The sequence below is a fragment of the Ruditapes philippinarum genome, unplaced genomic scaffold (assembly GCF_026571515.1).
Source record: "Ruditapes philippinarum isolate M1 unplaced genomic scaffold, ASM2657151v2 ctg1375_1_1_1_1, whole genome shotgun sequence".
Taxonomy (NCBI): Eukaryota; Metazoa; Mollusca; class Bivalvia; order Venerida; family Veneridae; genus Ruditapes; species Ruditapes philippinarum.
Genome location: NW_026857788.1, coordinates 326103 through 351343, shown reverse-complemented (window position 1 = coordinate 351343; position 25241 = coordinate 326103). Strand labels below are relative to the sequence as shown.

General features: G+C 31.7%; 1 protein-coding gene and 1 pseudogene across 1 annotated transcript; one reads left to right on the top strand and one right to left on the bottom strand.

Annotated features, from left to right (window-relative positions):
* The first annotated feature begins 1689 nt into the window (after positions 1–1689).
* LOC132751066 (uncharacterized) lies at positions 1690–6475 on the top strand. The gene is made up of 6 exons (XM_060741175.1): positions 1690–2147; positions 2272–2448; positions 4277–4528; positions 5029–5118; positions 5529–5663; positions 6137–6475. Exons 2-6 carry the CDS (start codon positions 2296–2298, stop codon positions 6221–6223), a joined length of 717 nt encoding a protein of 238 aa, XP_060597158.1. The 5' UTR covers positions 1690–2147; positions 2272–2295; the 3' UTR covers positions 6224–6475.
* Positions 6476–11945: 5470 nt separating this feature from the next.
* On the bottom strand, positions 11946–22475 carry LOC132751044 (proton-coupled folate transporter-like; annotated as a pseudogene).
* Positions 22476–25241: the final 2766 nt, after the last annotated feature.

The window sequence follows — 25241 nt, the reverse complement described above, 5'->3', positions numbered from 1 at the left end:
TATATATTGACAAAATAAGTGACCGAGTTAAACCGACAAATCATAGTCTTTGAATTTTAACATTTAAATATCGTTTATAGACATTTATGTGCATAAATGTATTTATGAATTTTTTTCTCGTCAATCAGAAACGTCTTCTTTGCTGTATTCATTTCAAAGTTCTTTTAAAAGATTTGAGCATGCATGGCTTCACCATTTGAAAATAATACTAGAATAACATCGTCTTCTTTACATAAGAATTTAATTCATCAATCAATTAATTAATTACCGTTTAATAGTAAATAGAAAATACGTACAAAGTTAATGTGGTTGATAGAAAATATGTAAAAGATAGGTCGAGCATATATGGACAGAATGGCCATAGTGAAATTTATACCATTTAATTAAAGGTAGTGTCCGTTAATTCAGTTGAAAAGTTGTCAGTTATTTCTGTGAGAAGTGTTCCATTTTCTGTAGCGAAGACAATCCTTCTCGGCCAAAAATAAATTCTCCACGGAATTTATCAGCCTCAGGAATTGTATAGTGGCATTCATACAATTCCAACAACATTGTTTTTCTTATTTATATATAATCATTTAACAAAGTGTAGTGTATATACATATATAGATGTTTTACATATGTGAAATTGTCATTCTTCAACACACGGTTTCACTTCTATTTTCTTGCATTAATATCATTCATAGATGTATTGAAAACATTAAGCATCCTGTTAATTAATAAATGAATAGTTTTAATTATCAACAAAATAAGACATAAAAATCGTATATTTCGAATCTTAAAACTTATGATAAAAAATCTTAGAAATGGTTAAAATTCATGAATAGTCTTTATGATTAAATGTGTACCACTAACGGCAAAACTTTTTCGTATTAAGTTCAGATATAGATAGTTTATATAGACGGACGTACCTTTTTACGAGCCCACTTTAATAGAGACTTCAAATGTTTTCATGTTAATAATATCTGAAATAAATATTGATATACGAGCATAAAAACTTGACAAATATACTAGTACTGTCAATAACTTCGTGAACAGATTTAATAACCTCATTGTCCCAACATTATTAAATGCCCTCTTCACATTTACAAACATCTTTGATATAGAAGCTTTATCGTATTGCAGGAATTTATGATTCAATACCATTAAAGGTAAATTGATAATCAAATGGTCATGTTTTTATAGACAATTAAGGTAGCTAAACACAGATATTAAATACAACGTCAAATTTACTAATTTATCAGTGGTTTATTCTTTTCTTTCTAATTCCTTATTCAAAAACATCATTTTTTTCCTTAAAATTATTAATACATTTATAACTATGCGTGTAGAAATTTTCCATTTTTTTTTTGATCTATATGGGTGTAGAAGTGTTTCATACGTTTTAACCTGCAGTATTTTTTCCTAGGTTCCTGCGTTATATGCGTGTAGAACCTTAAATTATGAGAATGGATATAAGTTTGTATTCTTTAACAAAAACGGTATTTTAAATCCAAGCTATGAAGTTTCATTTATATATAAAATCGTTATAACAAAGTGGATGTTCTCCATTGATAAACAATTGGAGCTTTAAAACAATAGTTCATACCTATGTAATGTAATATTCACATTTTTTCAAATCATTTATATTGAATTAAATATTTTTGTGGATATTAACAATTGTTTCCTTGTAATATAGGAGTACATGACTGTACTCTATTATTTTAAATTTTACAAATTTACGATACGGTTATTTTTTCATTCCCTTTAGAAATCCATTGGTTTCGCATTGTTCGGAAATTTCGCGGCTACCGTCGATTGGTGCCACGATCAACGGATTTGCAAAGAACAAGGACATTTTAGTCAAAACCAATCGTCCGAAATTACAGCGGAGCTATACTGGCGGGAACCTGCACGGCCTGAGTGAAATTAAACAACATAGTTTCAAACAATTAACCCTACAGTCTATTAAAGAATTGAATGAGAATTTTTTAACACATCACAGAGGATTAATCAATTCCCTACCAGGGAGGTCAAGGTCGGACAGTGTCAACAGTATTCTTGAAAGGAATTATCAAAACGAGTATGATGGGCTCGGACCGGAGCTAGGCTTCGCACCACACACCCCGTACTTCTCAAAGTGGAAAATATCTGGATTTAAACATGATAAGGTTTGTTCTCTTTTCTTCTTTTTCTATACATTTTTTATCATATAGTGAAACTCATTTTACTATGGTAATAACGAATAGCTAACATGGGCATTTTGTTCTCTCACAAATTTATGATATTTATTAGGTAATTTTGACGAGCCTAACAACCATGTCCGAGACACAAGAAGTTACGCCGGAGTTCGTACAGTACATAAAAGAGAGAGACGCGGCTGTTGAGGAGGCGGAGAAAGCAAAAGCGGAACTGAGAGAGACTCAGTGTAAACTATACGACTCTATACTTCTTACTGAAGAATTGGAAAAGGTAAATCAATCATTTCAAAAACTGTTCAACTGGATTTTTTAAAATCACCATCATAGAATGTTTCATGTATTTGCTATTTATAGAACTGTGTTACAGTTTTGCTTGTTTTGAACAAAAAATAGCTAAGGCACAAATATCACAATGTCAGTATGTCACTGATTCAATTCTGAAATGAATTCGAAAAGGAAGAAAGAAATACGTTCTTGCGTAAATACATATATTTAAATCAATAGTGTCGGTATCCTAACCAGACAGTTGGTTGCATCAATATTAAAACTCTAACATATATCCAGTAGATCTACATTGCATATCTTTTCTGTCGCGTGACTTGCAAACGATGAAGGACTCATTAAAATGTTATTATAGAAACTCGCGATGTCTACAGACATGGTTAGGCCCATTCAAACCGAGTTTGCAGCATTTACAATTTGATCGTGTCGAACGACCACCAAGATTTCCAATTGGTTAAAACACTCTCTTTGCCATAGGGTTACATATTGTAACAGAACTGACTAGCCATTTTTCCTAAATCTCAATGGCCTAAATTGACTTTTTTTTTCAAAAAAAACCAAACTCCATAATAGGCAAAAAGTGCGATGACAAAATTATACCTATTGTCTGATCTGAAACAACCCCTAAAATAACAATGAATCTTAAAACGACGAATTGTAGATTTTTTTTCTATAATCTAAAGACAACTTCAATTATTTCAACATCAGTTCAAATTGTCTGACCACGGAAAAGATGCCCATAATGTGTAAACTAGTAATTCGTTATACCCTGCTGGACCCTAACACCAGAAACAGGCCAATCTGATCATTCGTGCAGCCTGACCACAATGTAGGCTGTTGACTGGCTAACTTCTCATCTTCATTTCTCCAAAAGTGATAATGGACAGTAACCTGTTCCAAAACTGGAAGTTCGTCAAGTCCATTTAAGGAATTTACCAGGTTATTGGTTGACCCAAAATCACAGGATTTCATTTACTCCGAATCGATTCTCCTTATTCACAGTTGGTAAACGGAATCACTGTTTCATTTATTGCAATTCTATATCATTGAAAGTGTATGGTATATTACGAGCACAAGTACCTGTTATTCTTGCGATCACTGTGTGATTGAATGATTGATTGCAGTCCTTATGTCCACTCCCGGTTTAGTTTGGTGCCTTCTGGGTGCCCTACTTGGGTGTGTCTGGGGGCTGCATCCTTTGAACGTTGCCCTTGCCTTGTTGATCTTCATTCTTTTTTTTATTATTCAAACTTGTACTGGTCAATTCTTCGTATCGATTTATTCAGGGAATATACATAAACACATACAATAGTATCACATATATCAACTTGCATATCTATATATAAAAACACACAAAAAAGCAACAACAAAAAAAGATTAATTTGTATGTTTTTATGTTACCCTAGGATTGCCCATTAAGCTAAAAGCTTATTTACGATAAAATTATCACACTAACTTATATAATAATAAATGAATTATTAAGAAGTTAAAATAAATGACAATTTTTGCAAAGTTGTTCAACAATCAAGACACATTTTCGATATAATATGACAAGTACATTGTACACAAACAAACTTAAATAAATTCCGTATTTCTTGTGATCTTAAGATGTAGGCGCGTTTACCCATGCATTGACTGTTAATTAATGGCAGTTGGTTAATTAATGGTGCCGTATTTCAATGTAACGTGATTTTTGTACCAAATATTTCAACAAGAGCAGCATCGACACTGCTGAATTGTTCACTTATACCCATAGCCGAGACATAAACCGATATTTAAACTTGATTATATTTCCTATATGAAATTTTCATTTCTAGAAATTAAAAGATCTAGAGGCTAATCAAAAATCAACCAAAACTAAGAAAACAACTACAGCAACTGCAGGAAAAAAGAAATTATCGGATCCAGCTTCTAAAGGCAGACGAATGTCCGTAAAAAGCGCAGTCAGTACCGGAAGTACATCAAGACAAACAAGTTTTGTAAGTTCTGCGCGCGCATCAGAGGGTGGCCTTTATCATCCGCCCGTGAAGGATTTGGAGCCAGTGGCAGATTCAAGAGAATATTATTGGGTACATGTACATTTACTGTCTTCAAATGACCAAGTGACATAATTTTATATTGTCACATATGTAATTGCTGGTATTAATGAAAGTGAAGTTAAAGCTGGCGAAAATAATATATGCAAATTTCAGAAACTGATCGTTAATATCATTTTTTTCTGGTTTTCATTTTCTTTAATCATCAGAGGGTTTTGATAAAAAAAAGTGTCTTTTTTACTGATAGCACATGAATTATGTATAAGATAACTAACGAATTAAAAAAAACCTAATGCTATTTTTGTAGGTTTGTCGATGATTTCGCACATTCGCTAACCCTCTCAATAATTATTCTTCCAGTTTAAGTACTTTGTTACAAAATGTTAACAATCATTCGGACATTTACGGTCAGTCCAGTATAGCTTTTTAATACTCTTAAATCATCATTCATTTCTGTTTATAAAGACTGTAAAGGCTCTGACAATAACTGGTCATAATTAAAATTATAAAATATATTTACCCATGTTTTTCAGAAACTTGCGGAGAAGTTTCCAACATTACCGATGCACCAGATTTTGGACGCTGAGAAAAAGTTTATTAAAGCGGATACTGATAATAGTGGGGTAGGTATTCGCATTCCCCGTACAGTATATTGCTTTACATCCGATTAACAGCTATATATTTATAATGAACATTCAATCATCGGACTCAACTTGTTGTCAAGGGCAACTTTGACAGGAAACCTCTGACGAATGCGTTATACATAACATTTTTATTATGTACAGATTCCATCTTTGCTTTTCCATTTCTGTCTGTACAGACATATTTATTTTTAAATTGTTATAATAGAATGCAAAAGATTCGTGCCTGAATGGAACCATTGTTTTGGTTGAATATACGACACCATGTAATCATCCAAAACAATAAAGAATTAATCTTTGATTTTCATATTGTTTGGCTATTTTCTAGCACTGGATACTTTTCTTTAATATATTATACAATACAATCTATCGATCATTTTTGATTTTATCAGTTTATCGAAATAGCGGAGTTGGACAAAGTTCTGTCTGATAACGTTGGGTTATTCACACCAGATCAGCTGACCACGATCTTTAAAGAAATAGATCTAGACGGTAGCGATACCTTAGATTTCCATGAAGTTCTCTTTGTACGTATTTCTTTTAACACACTTGGCTAATCCAATGAAACATTACGATAATATTGTTACCACACAGAAAAAGTATAGATGGGTATGGAATTAAGTTCATGATTATTCAAATGTTCTATCTTAATGGTTCTTGCCTATTTTGGGTCTGTTTCGTTTTAGCTATACTTCGATAAATGACTATACTATTTATATATTTATATATACAAGTATATATCGACGAGGCATTCCAAATGTATTCATTAGTAGTATTCGCTAAAAAGTAGTTCCAAGTCTTAATTTTTTTGAAGGCAGATTTTTATGGTATCACTATAATTGTTCAAGGTTTGAGCATTCAAAGGTAGAAGTACAGATAGTCTATGTATACATGTTTAGAGAAATAAAAATGTGTATAAGAAATTTGATAACTTATGAACAAATTGATAATATTTTTTATTAAGATATGTATTTACCTTGTTATTTCTTTTCAATTTCAGGTGATAAATAAATTGTTTTCTCGACGGAAAACCAACTTGCCGCAGTCTGTCCAGCAAAATTACTCAAAAACGTGTAATGTCCAGTAAGATAAAAACAACGGAAATCTATTTCGTACAAATAATTTAGCTGACCCGACGTTAGTGATATAAAATGTAGTGACTATGTGGAACATTGTGTGACTGATATAGAATTGACAGATGTTAATTAGTTGCAAACATTTTTGCGTTTACATAAATTCTATTTTTTATTCATTATGTTGGCTTTTCTCTTAAAGAAGAAGCCAAGTAAAAAAAGCAAAAAAAAAAAAATAACTGCAGGCTCGATGTTTGTTGATGTAGGGAAAATGTGGGATTAAATGAAATCATTAAAGGTCCTCAGACTTCGTTTTCACTAAGAAAAGATCAGGATCAGGATAAATGATCCTGATTTTATTTTCATTGTTTTATAAAACTAAAATTGATCAATATTTGGATCAACTGCCAAATGCAAAAAAAAAAAAATCAAAAAAAAATCTAAAATTTCATAAACAAGTTTTTCGAGTCCAATTTTATCAAATCAATATTAAATATTTAAGCTTTGAAGATAATGGAAAAATTTGAGTTTTTAAATTTGATCCTGATCAAACATGGTAAGGTCTCACAACATATAAGCAAATTTTAAAATAGTAATGCCTGAATTTTGATACAGTCACGAAAATGGCCGAATTTATATTGAGGACCAACAACACAATACGTTTACATTCTTACAGGATTGATGTTATACCCACACATGCTTCACAGCTACTTTAAATCGCAAATAAGCAAGAAAAATTGCGGGAATGGTCGCCTGCTAAGGTTGAGTAATAAAATTTGGAGTTCGTGAATTCCTGAAATAGATTCTAGTTAATTATTATCAGATGGCCCGGGCAAACCTATATAATCTGTACTTTAATACTCATTGTTGGTTCTGAATAATTAATCTTTAAATCTTTTGTATACTTTACATACATCGGCAATCCTTTTACGACTTTCTGACCGGGTTATCTCTAAAACAATGATTTTATTGCGCAAGGTGATGTTCTATTTCCATACCTTGGATGATTCACTATTTGGAAAAGCAAACGTAAATAAACAACATAAAAAGTTAAAACGGCATAGCCTTTTAATTTATGCGCGCAACATCAAACCATATTAAAGACATAATTTATTATAAACGTTTTCAAATTATTTTAAGACTGACAAGAGACATGTGCAATGTCGATATTTTCACATTGCAAAGGCGATCCCTGGCACGTCCTTGGTCACGGCCATAAACATTATTTTTTGTGTAAGGATACGTACTTGCCATAAACCTGAACCATCTTGTTTCTTTAACTTTGTGACCATTAATAGAAGAGTTATAATGAACTGGTATTTCGAATGCGACACAAAAAATACCACTTAGTTTACCTTTTATGTTTTACTAAATGTATTGGTGCTTTCTTGAGGTGTTTGATACCTGATCCAGGTTGATCCAAATCCACTGAAGCAAGAGGAAAATCTGAAGCTTTATGTGTCATTAAGCAAGAGCTGTTCCGGTCTGCAAGTTGCAAAAGGTAACTTTATGCCACGAGCTTGATTTTTTAATTGTGCCACCAAAGACTCGGTTTATACAACCGGAAGTGTCATGAAATGCCTGACCAGGAATCGGACCCATCGCAATACGTACCGCAGCTCTACAGACTGAGCTGTCCAGCCGCTTACACATCATCGCCCCTAAATAGTGAACAGTTCCGAATCGTGACTTATGCACTTAATAATAGCAGTTAACATTTGATTTGTAATCTCCAAATACAAGACCAAATAAAAAATCCGTAATACTATAATATTATTTAACGTTACACTGTCATAGCAATTTAGTTTTACAGAACAATTTCTTGAGACTAAAGCAACCTTTAGCAATGATGGTGAACCAGTTCCAGAAAGAAATTTTACTATTGGTCAATTCCTTGGTATGATTTGACCAATCACAAGCTACAATATAAAACTGGTCCCCTGCTTCACTTAAAGAAATATAAAAACAACAACTTTTTTTTCTCATAGTTTTAATGCTTGAAAAGCATAGCTAAAACAGAAGCCAGTCTGTATAAGGCAATAACAAATAAAAATTAATAGAATATGTTCAAACTACATGCAGATATATGTATATATATATTAGGTAAAAATGGTATAAAATGGAATGATAGAAAAACTGATATCTTCAAATGCAAAACTTAAATGCTAGTACATGAAAATTGCTTAGTTAATCAAAACTAGGTTTTATCAGTGGCATATAAATTATATCAGTCATTTTATTCACCAATTGTGGAAACTTACTATTTCTTATAAAAAAAAAACAACAAAAAAACTTAAAATACACAACAAATGTGTATGGGATAAAATTTACATTAATCAGAGTGATTTTGAATAAAGTGATTTTTTTATTGATTTTTTTTTAAGAAGAAAGTGAAAAAAAAATGTTTTGTTTTATTAAGATATTGTGTTGTACTTTGCTTTCAATGATTAGAATGGGAACTAAAATTCTATATTTCATTTCTCACTTAGTTCCAATTAAACTGATATGACTTATATCTCATTGATATATTTAGTATCTCACTGAAAAAGCATAAAAAAGAAATCTATATACATATACATGAAAAATAAACAAATATCCATTATAATTCAAATTTAACTGCATTTAACTTTTTTAAGCTGATGTCATGTCCGACTTTACAGAGTGCATATTATATACTCTACATCTAATTGCATTTTACTTTATCTGAAAAAATCCACAAGATGATGAGTATCTTCTATAAATGATTTAAACTGTTGCTTAGACAAAGCTTACTATGTAGAAAAGTAGGAAAATCTACCACATTTCAAGCTTCAATGACAATGTTACTGGCTATTTACCCTATCAATGTGAAAACCTATCCTAGGATACAGGTCTATGGAAGCTTTTTTCTGAAGTATTTGGTTGGGTTTTATGCCACACCAACACAATATTGATCATCTGGCGACTTTCCAGCTTTACTGGTGGAGGAAGACCTCAATTGCCCTTCTGTGCATTATTCTAGGCACTAACAGGTACCCGAGTAGAACCACCAACATTCCATAACCTAGCTATTCACTATTCCTCAGTCCCTGTCAGGATTCAAAGCCACAGAGTTGAGGGGCAAGTGGTTTGAAGTGTAAAACCTTAACCACTAGGCCACAGACACCTTTCCATGGAAGATATGAACACATGAAATATCTGACATATCAGATGATAAAAGAATGTTCTATGGAAATTCGAAAAGGACAAAAACAAGGATGGAAGGAAAGTCAAGCAACTTTTCAGAAAGAAAAAAAATTTCCTGACTGTAAACAATATCCTCATTTGTTAAAAATTAAAATCATGTTACAAACACTTTAATTAAACAAACAAAACAGTTAGAAAACCATTTTCAAACATAATTTTATGAATATTCTATCATTCATATTGCATTTAATGTGTAAGCAGGGTCTTCCAAAGACCCTGGTGTGAGAAAAATGTGGAGAAAACAACACCATTTAAAGCTCTCATAAGTAAAATGTAATAAATTTCAAAATACAAACATGAACAAATATAGATCATATAAGAACAGGTTAATAACATTTTTTGCGCTGGAATCAATAATAATAAATTAGTTTATAATTGATAAAGCACAAACATAGTATTGCATAAAGTAAAGGTATAAAATGGAATGTGAATACATGGAAACAAAATAATTCACTTTGGTTAGTTAATGAAAAAATATCAGATTTTTATACTATCTATCTAATATACAACAATAATATATTAACCTTTTTCACTATCTACCTTAAAGTCCTGGAAAAATTTTCAAAAGTGGATTTTTACTCAATTTGTCCCTATTATGATCATAATTACAAAGAAACAGCTTTCAATTACATGTTGTTTTTCTTTAACCAAACGTTTGTACTTTAAGACTGTCAAACTTCAAACTTTTATTTCCATCTTAGGTTTACATCAAGTAAACAACATAAGCATCGGTTTATAATAATTACAGTGAATAATGGCGGCATATTAACAAGTGCAGCACTGTGCTATGTAAATAGAGAATGACAAACATATCCAAATCATACATGTAACATTACAAATAAACATACATATAGCTAATAGATATATTTTTCAAGTAAACAAGCAATCCAGGTAATCAGTGTTACAAGTTTTTAGAAAATACTCGATTTTTATATTCGATAATAATATTCGATTTAATATTCGATAATATAAGTTTATTCAGTAAACTTTTATTTTCACTACTAAACGATTCTTCTAATTTGAAAAAAATGGGATGAACACAAAAATACTGTTTTAAATACTTTTTTCTTTCCTCAAAAAACTTTTGACATTTGAACAAATAATGAAATTCGTCACCTACATCATCATTACAAAAGGAACATTTTCTTTCAGAAGAAGGTATACCCTGCCATCTTCCTGTTTCCTGTGCCATCTTCCTGTTTCCTGTGCAAACCAACTATTTATGCTGTTTGTGCAAATTGCCAGAAAAAGTAATTGATTTTGCAGGACAATGTAGTTTATGCACACTATAAAATTATCTCCCTTTTAAAATGGTTTTAGTCAGGTTTTGTTTACTGTTGTTTTTAGTTAACTGATTAGTTCATTCATAAAAGAAATTTTCAATCTATCACAACACTTTCAACAGGATTATTAATCGTTACTGATGGACCACTCTTAAATAAAAAGGACATGCAATGTTAATGCATTATTTCAAATAAACATTTTGAAAAACATAAATAAAATATCACCAATTAAAGATATACATGACATCCCTTGTAATTACACACAAATACACAGAAACTGATATAACTTTTTGATATATGATATTAGAACCCTAAATTGTAGTAGTTATAAATAATGTATATGCTCGACCATATGGAAATTATTCCGGGGATGAGGGTAAACAAACCTTAACACACATGTTGTAATTATAATGCGCAGGTTATTATAAATATTCTGAATGAAATTCAAACAGCCTGCTAAGGGTTAAACAAAACTAGAAAAGCAACACTGTTAAATTACGTCATCAAAAGAGCTTGAGGATATCACAACACTTTAAAATAAAAATATGTAAAAAAAGTAATTCTATTATTATGCCACATAGAAAAAACAAGGTGACATCATATGATAAAAAGATTCATCTATTCACAACCAAATGTTTAATCTTAAACTCTTTCTCTATTCCAATAGTTATCATGTTATTCTACAAAAATTACTTCCATATTCTATACATCATAGTTTATATTTAAATTAAAACAACCTATGACAAAACCAAAATTTTAGGTGTTAAATGACAAAAAAAAATCTACTACAATTTAGTATCAATATAAGGATTATGAGTTCAAAATCAGCCTTTTTCTTACTTATATTTCATTCTGATATGTTAGAATTGTAAAAATGCAAAATAAATGCCAGTATGAAAAGAATATTTTTTAAAAGTGAATATTATTGAGATGGTGTAAATGTAAAATAATTACAGATTGGAATCTTGACCAACCATTTTTTCATAAATCCATCTTTTTTATGCACATAACCATAATATCATAATATATACCTGGTACATAGTATTTTTTATCTGTCATATTCTTGAACGAGTCAGCTTCATAAAAAATTTACATAGCTTAAATCATCTAAAGATTTAGATATAAGCATAAAATATGCAAAGAAAACATTAAACAACAAGAATCAGTTACTACAACTTAAAATAAATAGTTAAAATAAGATGCATGTTTGCCAAGTTTTTTATATATAATATTTTGTTTTTCCATGTGAAATATAGAAAGGTTTCTTCACATGGTTATTATTTTATCCATTTTAACTTAACAAAATTATCTTGACAAGAATCAAAGTGCTACAAGCAAATACATACAACAAGCAAAAGTTTCCTTCCAGCAACTAATTACACAGTGTACATGTGATGACTGTCAAGTGTACATGTGATGACTGTCAAGTGTACATGTGATGACTGTCAAGTATACATGTGATGACTGTCAAATGCTTACTGCATAAAAATTCTGCAAACTGTGATTTTTGTAAAATTAAACAATACTGAAATTTGGAAAGTTGTGTTAATTTTGTGCATTGCGTAGATTATTTACAGTAAGTATAAACTGATAACACTGTAGGTAAATATGTGGGGAAATGTGCAAAATGCAATATTTTGTCTCCATATTTTTGTTCAGTAACATTATTTAATACATACAGTGAGTAGTATTTCAAAACCACAGGTTCTGAGATTCAGAACTTAATTTGTAAGTTTAACCTTTTCCGTTCCTAATACCTTAAAATGGACTTGTCCGTCTTTCAATCTGGACAAAAACAATTCATCCTTTTTTAGGGAAAATTTAAAAATAAAACAAGAACTGACTGAATGGTGATCAGTGCAGAGCATGATCAGATGTGCAAACTGATCTTGGTTTGCACAGGTCACATAGTTAGAATCTGTTGTCAACAGCAAGCTAAAAGTAAAGTGAAATATTTCGAACTGAGAGATCTATTAAGAGAATGAAATTGACTCAGTTTCACATCAGCTTAAACAATATACAAATCTCAAAAAATACTGGAATTAATGATACCCCTTTAGGAATTGAGAAAGTTACATCAAAGAGATAAAATATGGGTAGCTTCAGCTTACAGCCTTTGACACCTGCAGTTGTATCAAATTGTATGAACAAACTGGGAGATCACTTGACAACACCAACATTAAAGCCAATTGGTGACAAATACAGACAAAGTTTCTTACAAAAGTTCTTAATCAACCACAAACTGTTACATATTGTTTACAAACTCCTCTACATAAACTTTCATTGAAGGAATGATAAAATGATATAAAAGTAGACATAATGTGTCTTTAAGCACAACATACACAATTATTATCACAGAAAAATTTAAAAAGAATTAATATATTCTTAACTGTAACATCTACTTAAATTAACAAGTAATGCTCACAAGAGTTTACAAGCTGATTTTCAAAGTATTCTCTACATATACATATAGGGAAACACAACACAACAACCTGCAGGGAGTGTGTTTCTTTGGTAGACAGTCATCTAAGGATTGTTTATATTAACTTAAACATTTACAATAAAGTTTGTAAGGTAATGTTATCATTACAATAAAATTTACTTTTTTTTCAGTGATAATTATGTCATCTTTATACTTAAGTAATATAAACTTTATACTGAAGCAATATATCTTTTACATCTCAGTGAAGTTTACATGCTCTTCAAAGTGAAAATAACATTACTTAATCTTTGAAGGTAAAGTTAACATTACATGTCCTTTAAAATTAAGTTAATATTACTTAATATTACCATAACAGTGAAAGCAACATTTCTTTTACAGCAAAATTGATATAACGTTAGCATGTGATAAAACTAGACCGTAACATTTTGAGCCCAAATCTCATTTAATTGAATTAAAATTTTTCACTATTTCACCATATATCATAAACTCCAAAATTCATGAATGAATAACACATATTGTCAATTATTATGATTTTTCAAGTATGTGATGTTAGATCAAATCCTAGTATGCTTAAGTTGACAATGGTGGTTCCATTTGATATACTAATGCTAAAATGTACAAAATTATATGAAATAACATATACTTGATTGGTTGTAATATAGTCACTATGGAGATACATTCAACATATGATACAAAAAAAAGATAGAAAACAATATGATTATCTAGAACAAAAATACTGTTCACAATATAAATGCATTTGGCTATCTTATATACAGAATACACTCAAAGTACTGCCTGACTGAACCTAGATTTTTTTTGGTCATTTTTAGGGTGAATTTAAAAATATATATCGACTGAATAGCAGAAAGTGCAGGCCATGATCAGATGGACAAAGATGTGCCAGTTAATCATGGTCTGTACAGGTTGCATGGGTACTGCCAGCAGGGCATGGGATAAATAAAACAACTTGAAATTTGAACCTAAAATAGAGCAGTGCAAGTCGATGGAAGTGAGCAACTTGGAATACTATCAACTGGAGAGTATCATTTATGTAAAATACATAATTTTACTGACTCTAAGTGCTCAAGAGTACAATCATCATCTTTAAAAAGATAAAATTATTGTCTAAAAGAATACTTCAATAAATCATCTCATAAGGTAACAAAAATAAATGTCTGATTCATAGATTCTTAATAGTGAGGTTTTCCATCTTTATAATGAGAGACATAGAAATCATATAAAAAGAGCAAAGAGAGAAATCTAATGTAAAGATCACACTTAAATATAAATTACTTTGCCAACATAAAGATATCATCTGCCAAAAATAAAAAAACAACAAAAAAACCCCATAAAAATGTTTGAGTATCATATCATATTTTATAACATTTAAATTTATGTTTGTTTTTTTTTAAATGAAAAAAAAATCACATAGACAATGTTGTTATACAAGCAGTACTTTTATACCAATAAATGCATTATAATATATCAATTAATACTTTCACAAAATACAACAAATCTTTACAATACTTAAAGCTAATTGTTGCTTGGCAACATTTTAACAGGAACAGACACATTTATATTCAGGTATTTCTTGAATGGCTATTAATAGTAACTGTAGCTGGGTTATTCTAAAGCCAAAATTTGATTGGCTAATATGAAATTGCACATTTTCCAATGAAGAAGCTTTAAGCTTGCTTGATTTTTAATGAAATTAAAACAATTGTATTTACAACAGACAACTGCTAGACAACTGTTATGTTCAAATGAATACCATGCCTTAGGGGCCTATGGGCATTACTGACCATGGTGACCTTGACCTTTGACCCGTATAATCTAAGTGGGTCTGTTGATTAGGCTCATGAAGGTGCTTGCACCTACAGAAGCTGTAGGCGGAAGACTTCTACATTGTGGTCAATGTTTAGACAGACCCCTGGCCATCCCAATACATCAATTTGAATGATGGTATAAAAACAATATTGCAATAATTAAGATCCTTTCTACATGAAAGGAAAATTACATAATGGTGTTTTGCACCAGGATACTGTACTGACTTCTGTAACATAAAAGAGCATTCTTGTTAAGGTGGGAAAAAATTATTTTAAAATTATATATCATTTTGATTACTTAAGCCCCAGTGTTTCATTAAAATTATTGGCATAATATCATAACTTTGGTCTTTATAAAGGTCTTTAATGTGCTTTAAAACAAACAAAGCAACAAGTCTTTGGTCAATTATCTTTAGAAATTTCCAGGATAGATCTGTTACATGTACCAGTTTCCAAAATACAACCATCATACAGCATTGCACAATAGCTAGATATAAAGAAAATGGTTTGATGACAATATTCAAAACATTGTCCCAATTTTGTCAAAGATGGCTGGTTCCCACTAGAACTTGTGTTCATTCTTTAATCAGTGACAATATAAATGGCACAGGGAACCATCAGACTTTATCCCCTATAACACTGATGGAAGGCTGGCTCCCACTCAGAGAAGTTGTCATAACACGTGCTACTGGTTCTGTAGACTGTGGAGGCTGGGAACCATCAGGAATAGTTTCATTGGGAAGCAATTCACTTTCCCCATCCATAGTTTCATAAGGTTCTTCAGCTGGTACTCGTTTATCAATAAACACTATACCACTACAAATAAAATAAAACAAGTTCATATTATTTCATTTTTAAATTTCAAGGTTTTATTTAATTGATACACAAACTTTACCGGTTTGTTATCAACTTTGAGAAAATAGCACCTAAGTACAAAGCGTGATTTTGAAAAGTAACATATTATAGAGTTCCTATTTTTCAATAAGAGTTATTCAAATTGCACAGATACTACTTGAACACAAAAGGAAACTGTCAATATTTTTTATCTTTTTTATTTGTTTAATACATGTAATACATGTAGATTATAATAATAAAAGGAAGCTAATTTAGGAACAATAAGAAGCTTCCAATATTTTGAAACAGACACATATCCCTTGGAGTGAAACACATCTAACAAAACATGTATTCTTCATTATGCATAATGCAGTATTTATGCATAATGCAGTATTTATGCATAATGCAGTATTTATGCATAATGCAGTATTTAGTTTTGTCATTACTTTGACATGTGAAATTCTGTTGAAGTAACATTTTTCAAACCATAGAGCATTCCTAACTGTCACTAATGACAACTTTATGACCTTAATGCACTTTATCATCTCAAAATATTACACATTTGTTAAGATCAATTGACAACAAAGTTGTTTGTTGACAATCTGACAAATTGTGTTGCGTGTCACTTTTATCAGATTTCTATAACATAAATTTGACATCAGTGGATATAGAAGAAATTTTGTCAATTGTCCTAATTAATTACAACATGTCAGACATTTCAGAACCCAAAACTAGAACTATCGCTGAATGCGATTCATACCCCCACCAATGTCCTTGACAGAAGACCACTAGGAAAGGTGGTTAAGGGAATAACTTATGTGGCACAAATACATAAAAAGGAATTATCTCTGGTGAAAAAAAGACTAATTGTACAGGTAATCGTATAAATATATATTATCAAATCATGTTCTAAACAGTTACAAATAACCTTTCATTTTCCCAATGTATTAAACATTTTACTTATAAGTCAATTTTTGACCTTCAAGTGTGGCCTTGACCTTAATCTGGCACAAGGGTAACATGGGTTTTGCACATCACCCAGTTTGGTTGAACATTTGAGTAAAGTTTGAAGAAAATCCTTCCATTAGTATAGAATTTATAGAGTAGACACAATATATTGTCTAGTATTGGTTGTATGTAAATTTGAAGACTAAAAAGGGGCATAACTTTGTCAAAATGCAATACAGAGTAATGAAACCTGACCTGCACACCTCATATATCTTTTAAGTTTCAAGCAAATGCCTGTGCTAGTTTCAGAATTATTCAAGTACATGTTAAAATTTAAGAACTTTTTCTAAGTCAATTTTTGACTTTCAAGTGTGACCTTGACCTTTAGCCGGCACAAAGGTGACATGGATTCTGGATTCTGCACATAACCTTGTTGAGGTGAAAATTTGAGTAAAGTTTGAAGAAAATTCTTCCATTAGTATAGGATTTATAGAGCGGACACAACATATTGTCTAATATTTGATTGTATGTAAATTTGAAGACTTAAAAAGGGGCATAACTTTGGTAAAATGCAATACAGAGTTATGAAACTTGAACGAACAGCATATTGGAATTGTGACCCTTCAAAAATATATTAAGTTTCAAGCAAATACCTTTTCTAGATTTAGAAATATTCAAATAAATGTTAAAATTTAAGAATATTTTCTAAATCAATTTTTGACCTAAAAGTGTGACCTTGACCTTAAGCCAGCAAAAGAGTGACATAAGTTCTGCACATCCCCTGGTTGAGATGAACATTTGAGCCAAGATTGAAGAAAATCTTTCAATTAGTGTAGGACTTACAGAGCGGACATGACATACTGTGTAATATTAGACTGTTTGATATTTGACCTTCAATTGTGATCTTGACCTTAAGCTGACACATGGGCAACATGGGTTCTGCACAACCTCTTGTTGAGGTGTATATTTAAGCCAAGTTTAAAGAAAATCTTTCAATTAGTGTAGGACTTACAGAGCGGACACAACATACTGTGTAATATTTGATTGTTTGATATTTGACCTTCAATTGTGACCTTGACCTTGAGCTGACACATGGGCAACATGGGTTCTGCACATCCCCTTGTTGAGGTGAACATTTGAGCCAAGTTTGAAGAAAATCTTTCAAGTAGTGTAGGACTTACAGAGCGGATATGACATACTGTGTAATATTTAATTGTTTGATATTTGGCCTTCAATTGTGACCTTGACCTTGAGCTGACACATGGGCCACATGGGTTCTGCACATCCCCTGGTTGAGGTGAACATTTGAGCCAAGTTTGAAGAAAATCTTTCAAGTAGTGTAGGACTTACAGAGCGGACACGACATACTGTGTAATATTTAATTGTTTGATTTTTGACCTTCAATTGTGACCTTGACCTTGAGCTGACACATGGGCAACATGGATTCTGCACATCCCTTGTTGAGGTGAATATTTGAGCCAAGTTTAAAGAAAATCTTTCAATTAGTGTAGGACTTACAGAGCGGACACAACATACTGTGTAATATTTGATTGTTTGATATTTGACCTTCAATTGTGACCTTGACCTTGAGCTGACACATGGGCAACATGGGTTCTGCACATCCCCTTGTTGAGGTGAACATTTGAGCCAAGTTTGAAGAAAATCTTTCAAGTAGTGTAGGACTTACATAGCGGACACGACATACTGTGTAATATTTAATTGTTTGATATTTGACCTTCAATTGTGACCTTGACCTTGAGCTGACACATGGGCCACATGGGTTCTGCACATCCCCTGGTTGAGGTGAACATTTGAGCTAAGTTTGAAGAAAATCTTTCAAGTAGTGTAGGACTTACATAGCGGACACGACATATTGTGTAATATTTGATAGTGTTTGATATTTGACCTTCAATTGTGACCTTGACCTTGAACTGACACATGGGCAATATGGGTTCTGCACATCCCCTTGTTGAGGTGAACATTTGAGCCAAGTTTGAAGAAAATCCTTCAATTGGTATAGGAGTTATAGAGCGGACACGAAAATGGAGACGGACGGACGGACGGACCGACCGACGGACGGACCGACCGACCGACCGACGCGACAAAGCGAATCCATTATAGCCCCCCCCACATTTTGTGGTGGGGGTATAATAACACTATTTGCAGATGATCATGAATTTAAGAATAAAATCAGCACATTTTATTTTTCTTTTGTATTTTTAAAAGTTTACATAAAATTATCTATATATGTTCTTTATAATTTTCTATATAAAGCTAGGAAATTGGGAAATTTTCATATCCAAACTGGGCTAAACCATAGTATATAAATATTTATCATTTAATCTATATAGCTTTAAAAGCCTTTTTCTGATTGGCTTAGATCATTTAATCTATATAGCTTTAAAAGCCTTTTTCTGATTGGCTTAGAAGTACCGATAACTTTGGTCAATATCAGATAGAGTTTATTATATAATCTATAAATAGCTTTGAAATGCCTTTCCCTGATTGGCTAACAAGCAACTTTTTGTAAAAAATAACAGGTCAATATCAGAGTATATTTAATGTTGTTTTTTTCTTCTAAAAATATTCAAAAGCAGATTTCATAAGCCATATATGAGCTATTTATAGATTGTATAATAAAAGAGATATGTACTTTTTAGCTGGTAAAATATGATGTGATACATGTATATACTGAAATATTAATATCAATTTTTTTCATTACATATCACATCATATTCACCAGCTAAAAAGTACATATTTGTATAATGTATGATGTAGTTGTCTGTATGAAAGCATCCTTTTACCATATTCAACAATAGGGAGAAAAAAGGCTTGAACATTATTTATACCAAACATTTGTTAACTATACAATTATATATTGAAATAACTTACAATGTAAATCCTACAGGTAATACGAGTAACATGACTGACACAATGAACACAAATCCTGCGTAGTAATGTAACGTGTCAGCATATATTGCCTGGAACATCAATGGTGCCAGGAAATATGAAATGCTCTCCCCACAATGCATCAGTGCAAACAATGAACCTAAAAATAGAAGTTGAACTTCATCAATTCTCATTGTATATTTTTGTCTATTACCAATCTTATTACAACAAAAGCACAACAAGAAATCAGAATTATTCTTAAAAATACAATTAAATTGTTGTTCTTTCTTCTTTCAATTGCTTATATTTCTGGTTGACACAGGTCTTGATGACTTGGTCTAAAAATATTTGTTAGCTTTTAACCCATTACTTCATGAACATTTTGTGAAAACATTCTGTTACAAGTTCAAATTGCTATAAAATTATAAAAGAGGCTTCAATACTGTTCAAACTTGGCACAAATGTTGACTGGACCATAGCCTTTGTAACAGCATAATCAATCTTCTTCAAAATTTCCTGTAACCATGGCAACGAAGGGACATCTCAAAATTGCCAAATATCACTATTTTGTGATGATTTTTCCATCAAAACTGATTTCAAAATACTGCAACTTCTTAATGGATTGAGATAGAGTCCAAGGCTTTTCAGCGTTGGTAACACGTTACCTTAAAGTCAGCCTATGGCCACTTTTAGCCTCTCTAAGAGTCAAAAGTCCAGAATTTTCTTGGAGATGAGGGGGTCTGCCTAATTCCTTCAAACCCCCAAAGCAGAAGGGGGCACATCATCCCTCCTTCCCCTTGATATGTCTATTTGGTTGGGGATGGTGCCGAAAAAGTTGTTTGGGGTCTAAATAGGGCATTTTTTCACTATTTGAGGCCTCCAAATTGGGGGGGGGGGGGGGGGGGGAGGGGGGGAAGGATGAAAAGTAATGGGTTAACTTTAACACCTATTTGTCACAATATTAATTTACAGTCATATAGTCATAATAAATTTATTGGGTTTTATGTAACTGATAGTGTAATGATCATCTGGTGACATTCCTGCTTTACTGGTGGATGAGGAACTCAGGTGTCACTTCAAGCACAAATGTACATGCTCACCATGGTTAATTTCTGAATAATTCTTAGGAACAAGAAAAATAAATACCTTGTTCTGATGGTGAAATGTCCTTGGCTACAATTGCCCTCATCATGGGGAATGGCAGCAACTCACACACAACAGCAAGATCTACCTACAATACAGGGTGGCTTTTATTTAATTGTAAAGAAACCGTCGCATTTTCAAAATTTATTTCCCATCTGTTACTAGTATACATTATCTTACAGAAACTTATCAAATTCAATATTACATAAAGTTTTCCATGCTGAATTCACATAATGCTTTGAATTTAAAAATAGATCAGTCCATTAATAATTTTCATAAATTCAATGTACACTAAGACTGCTCAGCCTACAGTTTGTGTATTATAAAATTTAAATGAATAGAAACAATGACAACATACCAAAGTAAATAGCAGTATCATTATGTACCACAGTAATCCACAAGGTGCCAAGAGCTTTTGACAGGAATCCAGCAAAGGCAATGTGTACATCTGTAAACATAGTTTCTCAAGAACGGGGTACCATTCCTGTGCTCATAGCAGCACATGCCATTGCGACTGATAGAAACACACCTATTTTATTGACTGCCATGCCATTGGTTCACCAAGCAAGTATAAGACTAAGGTATTAATCTGACCAAGGTGCACAATAGCATAGGTTTGGAATGCTAGAATAGCTAACCATATCCTTACAAGCTTTATGTTGCCTCTACATCGGAAAAAACGTCCCATTGGTCCAAATGTGTCAATACAACAATTTCCCGAAATGTCTCTTCTCGGTGATCGATTTGGTTCAATTTCTTTCACCAAGAAAAATGACAGCAAGAATGATATCAAACTACATATAAAAAAAACCAAAAGGGCTCCAAGAAACTATAATCACTGGAAGCCACCCAGAACCCAGCCATTATATTTGCTACAGCATATGCAGCACCCATTTAAAAGTTCTTGAAGAGCAAGTCGACTTGATCTCTGATGAGGCTTGACAACATTTATAGCATAGTATGACCCCCCAGCCAGAAATGCTGTCATGCTTCCACTCAATCCTCTCACAGCTGATGCCATAAAAAGACCGTCCAGAGCCCAGCCTGTATACTGTATCAGAATGTATATCAAACAATATATCGTACTCCAAGAGCAGGCAGCCATAATAATATTTTACGTCGACCTGTCCTGTCACTAAGTGCACCTAATATAATAACTGCAACAACAGCAGGCAAGCCTTCAGCAATCTGCAGGCTTAGAATTGTAACTGTAGACTCTCTCTGTGCGTCATGATACAGCAAAGTTTCATTCACAGGTTTTCCTTCAATATCAGCATCTCTAGGATTCAAATGTTTTTGTTTATACGTTTCAGAACTTACATATTCCTGAAAGAGTGGTAATGACATGTGACGTGCCAAGAAAAACATGAAGTATGCAGCTTCAACTATGTAAGATTGAATGGAGTCCAGAAAGTTCATACACACATCATTTGCTTTACGAAGCCCTGATGGGCTGTTTGGTTGAGTAGCCATTTTGAATAATTTGTCAAAGAAATAATAGCAACTATTGTATCCTTAAGTTAGGCACTGCTAAGAGTGTTTCCTGTCATATTTTAAACCCCCATCATCTACACAAGAAGTTGAAATGTCAGTACATCTTCATTCATGTAAACTTGATATATCTGAAACACAACAAATAACATTTAAATTAGAACAACGCAATTTTTTATTTAAAAACACACCCGTCATTTGTTACCCTACACCACACCCTCTCTTGCAAAAGCCTAGAGTTTTACCGTACTTTCAGACCAGCACATCCCTGAATTTTTTTATATGAATTACATTTATAAGTTAAGGTCATTTTCTTTTGGGGTCTTCCACTCAATGAGAGTAATAATGATCATTATACATGCATTATGTTAAAAGGTCATTGGTCAAATGGTCCTAAAGTTATTAAGCAGAAACAAACTGGTCTTCTGACCAACCTACAAACATTTTTGTATTTCAATTTTATATAATTTGCATATATTTGGTATATTTTGAATTTCATAGATAACATTTCATTTTAATTTGGAGATATAATAAGATAACTATCAGTGTAAGACTTTAACAGCACTTAAGATTATTAATTCCATTCATTTGTCTTTAATACAAATGCCACTGTCATAAATGATAATAAACAAGAATGATGTTCAGTGACTATTGTTTAAACTTTAGCCATACGGTGGTGGTGTTGGTAGTTATCAATTTCACTCCAGATCACAGCAGTAAGCCACATTGCATATACCAGAGCACAGTTCAGCCACTTTAGCCACACCTATCTGTTTTTATACTAAATAATTATGCTGTGTGCCACAATGTGAATTTTAGAAACAATTTGCTTGCTGATCTCATGACCTCCCCCCATCTCCCTTTTCCCTCCCCCAGAGTCCTAGAAAGTTACCTAGAAATCATGGTATGTATGATAAATATGCTAGTAATTTTAAGTAAATTTTTGTACTTTTAGTTACATCATTTCATGTATGATTCTCATTTGTTATAGTCATAATCTTACCTGTGAATTTTCATCATTGTAACCTTAACCACGGATTTATATTACAAGGATCGGACACTATCGTTTAGCTTAAAATCTCGTCACGCGCATGCGCGGAATCGCTTATCGGATTAAGGTGGACAGAATGACAGATGGCGGAACGCGCGGAGTGCGAAATATGACAGATTTTCACAAGAGTATGTGGTGTTATGGCAGCTTTGTGAAAGTTTTTACACATATTAAATGTATTTATACAGTATTATTTTGTATCGCTAAAGTATTAATATATGAAAATATTCCGATAGAACGCTGCAACGCTGAGTTAAAAATAGTACCTAATTTAAAAAATATTTGTCTATTGTTTAGGCATACTCTCTACACTTTGACGCCCTTTAACTTCAAGCACAAATTATTACCGCGATTCAGATTAAGATAATTAATTTCTACATGGTTTAATGGTTGCAATGCAAAAAAAAGTTTCTTGATTGCTTAAAAACTTTTAAAAGAAATTCATGTTTGAAATTTGTCTTTTTTTTCTGTGAATTATTTCCAAATAATTTGAACATCTTTTATTTGATTACCTGAATATTAGTATAAATGTAGTATTCTACTAATTAGTGTATTAAATATATTTTCAGATCAATGAAAAAAGCGTTCATACATAGATGAATTCATTATATTGGCAAGGAAGAAACTTGTATTGGCATACAGAACAGCTGTTTTTAAATATTATTTTTTTATGTTGACACAGAATTTATCATAGTTATCCTTCACAATTCCCGTCAAATGATTTATTTGCCATATGTTTATTTTCATTTTTTTCAACGAAAGGGACTTGTATATTTTCAATTTCATTTATAAATGTAATAAAGAAAATAGATTTACATTGTATTTATATCTATCATCTTCAGAATCATTTTCTCATTACACATACAATGGACTGTAGTTTAAGACCGCACACATACAAAATATACATTCAAATTCTATTTGTTTTTGAAGATTGATTGTTGCAATTATCACATGCAACCTGGTAATGAAAGTTTGAAAATAAAGTTTTTTCAATTATCACTTGTTACCTGGTAATTAACCCCTCTTCAAAAGTAATTAAACTTCAAAGACATTTAAGTGATGTCACGGATTTATATTACAATTGGATCCATGGCGATGTGTAAAAAATAATCAACAGTTACTTTTATTTCGCATAATACTGACTCAAACTGTAAAGATTTTTATTGTTTTTTTCTAGTGCTAAATTAAAAAATATCAGAAATATCTTTCTACAGGCATTCAAATAAAAAGAATAATCAAAATATGCGAGTGACATTAAAAAGGCCGGAATTTGAGACAGCCACACAAGAGTAGGGCCTACTTTTACTGTTACGATGGTTGTCTACTTAACTGCACCAACAGATAATAATGATATAAATTATGAATGAAATTTTAAATATTGTATGAATATGGCAATATTAAAATCTCGGTAATATTTTGTACTAAAAAAAATGAATATTTCTTCACGTGTTGAGCGAATTGTAAAGCCCGCAATACATTACCCGTAAAACAATTGTGCGTTAATAATTTGACTACATAACCCAATAAATCTTAAATATTGCATCTTTGATCAACTGTGAATAACTTACATTGGCTTCTTTTTTATTTTGAAATTGAATTTATTACGTGTCCATAATAATTATTTCAAATACCTGCTTTTTATATAAAAAATGTAAATTTACCGCGGATTTCGTCAAGTTATTTTTTTTAATCGCCGTTGCAGACAAATAAAAACTATACCTTTAAAAAATAAATTAGATATTTGAATTAAACAAGTATTTTTCTTCAAAATAAACTTTAAATTTCCAAAATCGGATAATAAATGGAAAAGCTATATGGTATTTTGTAAAGTAGGTATCCGTTGCGAACGGGCATTTACGCTTAGCGCCGGTAGATTATCGATCGATGTACCTTTATCGG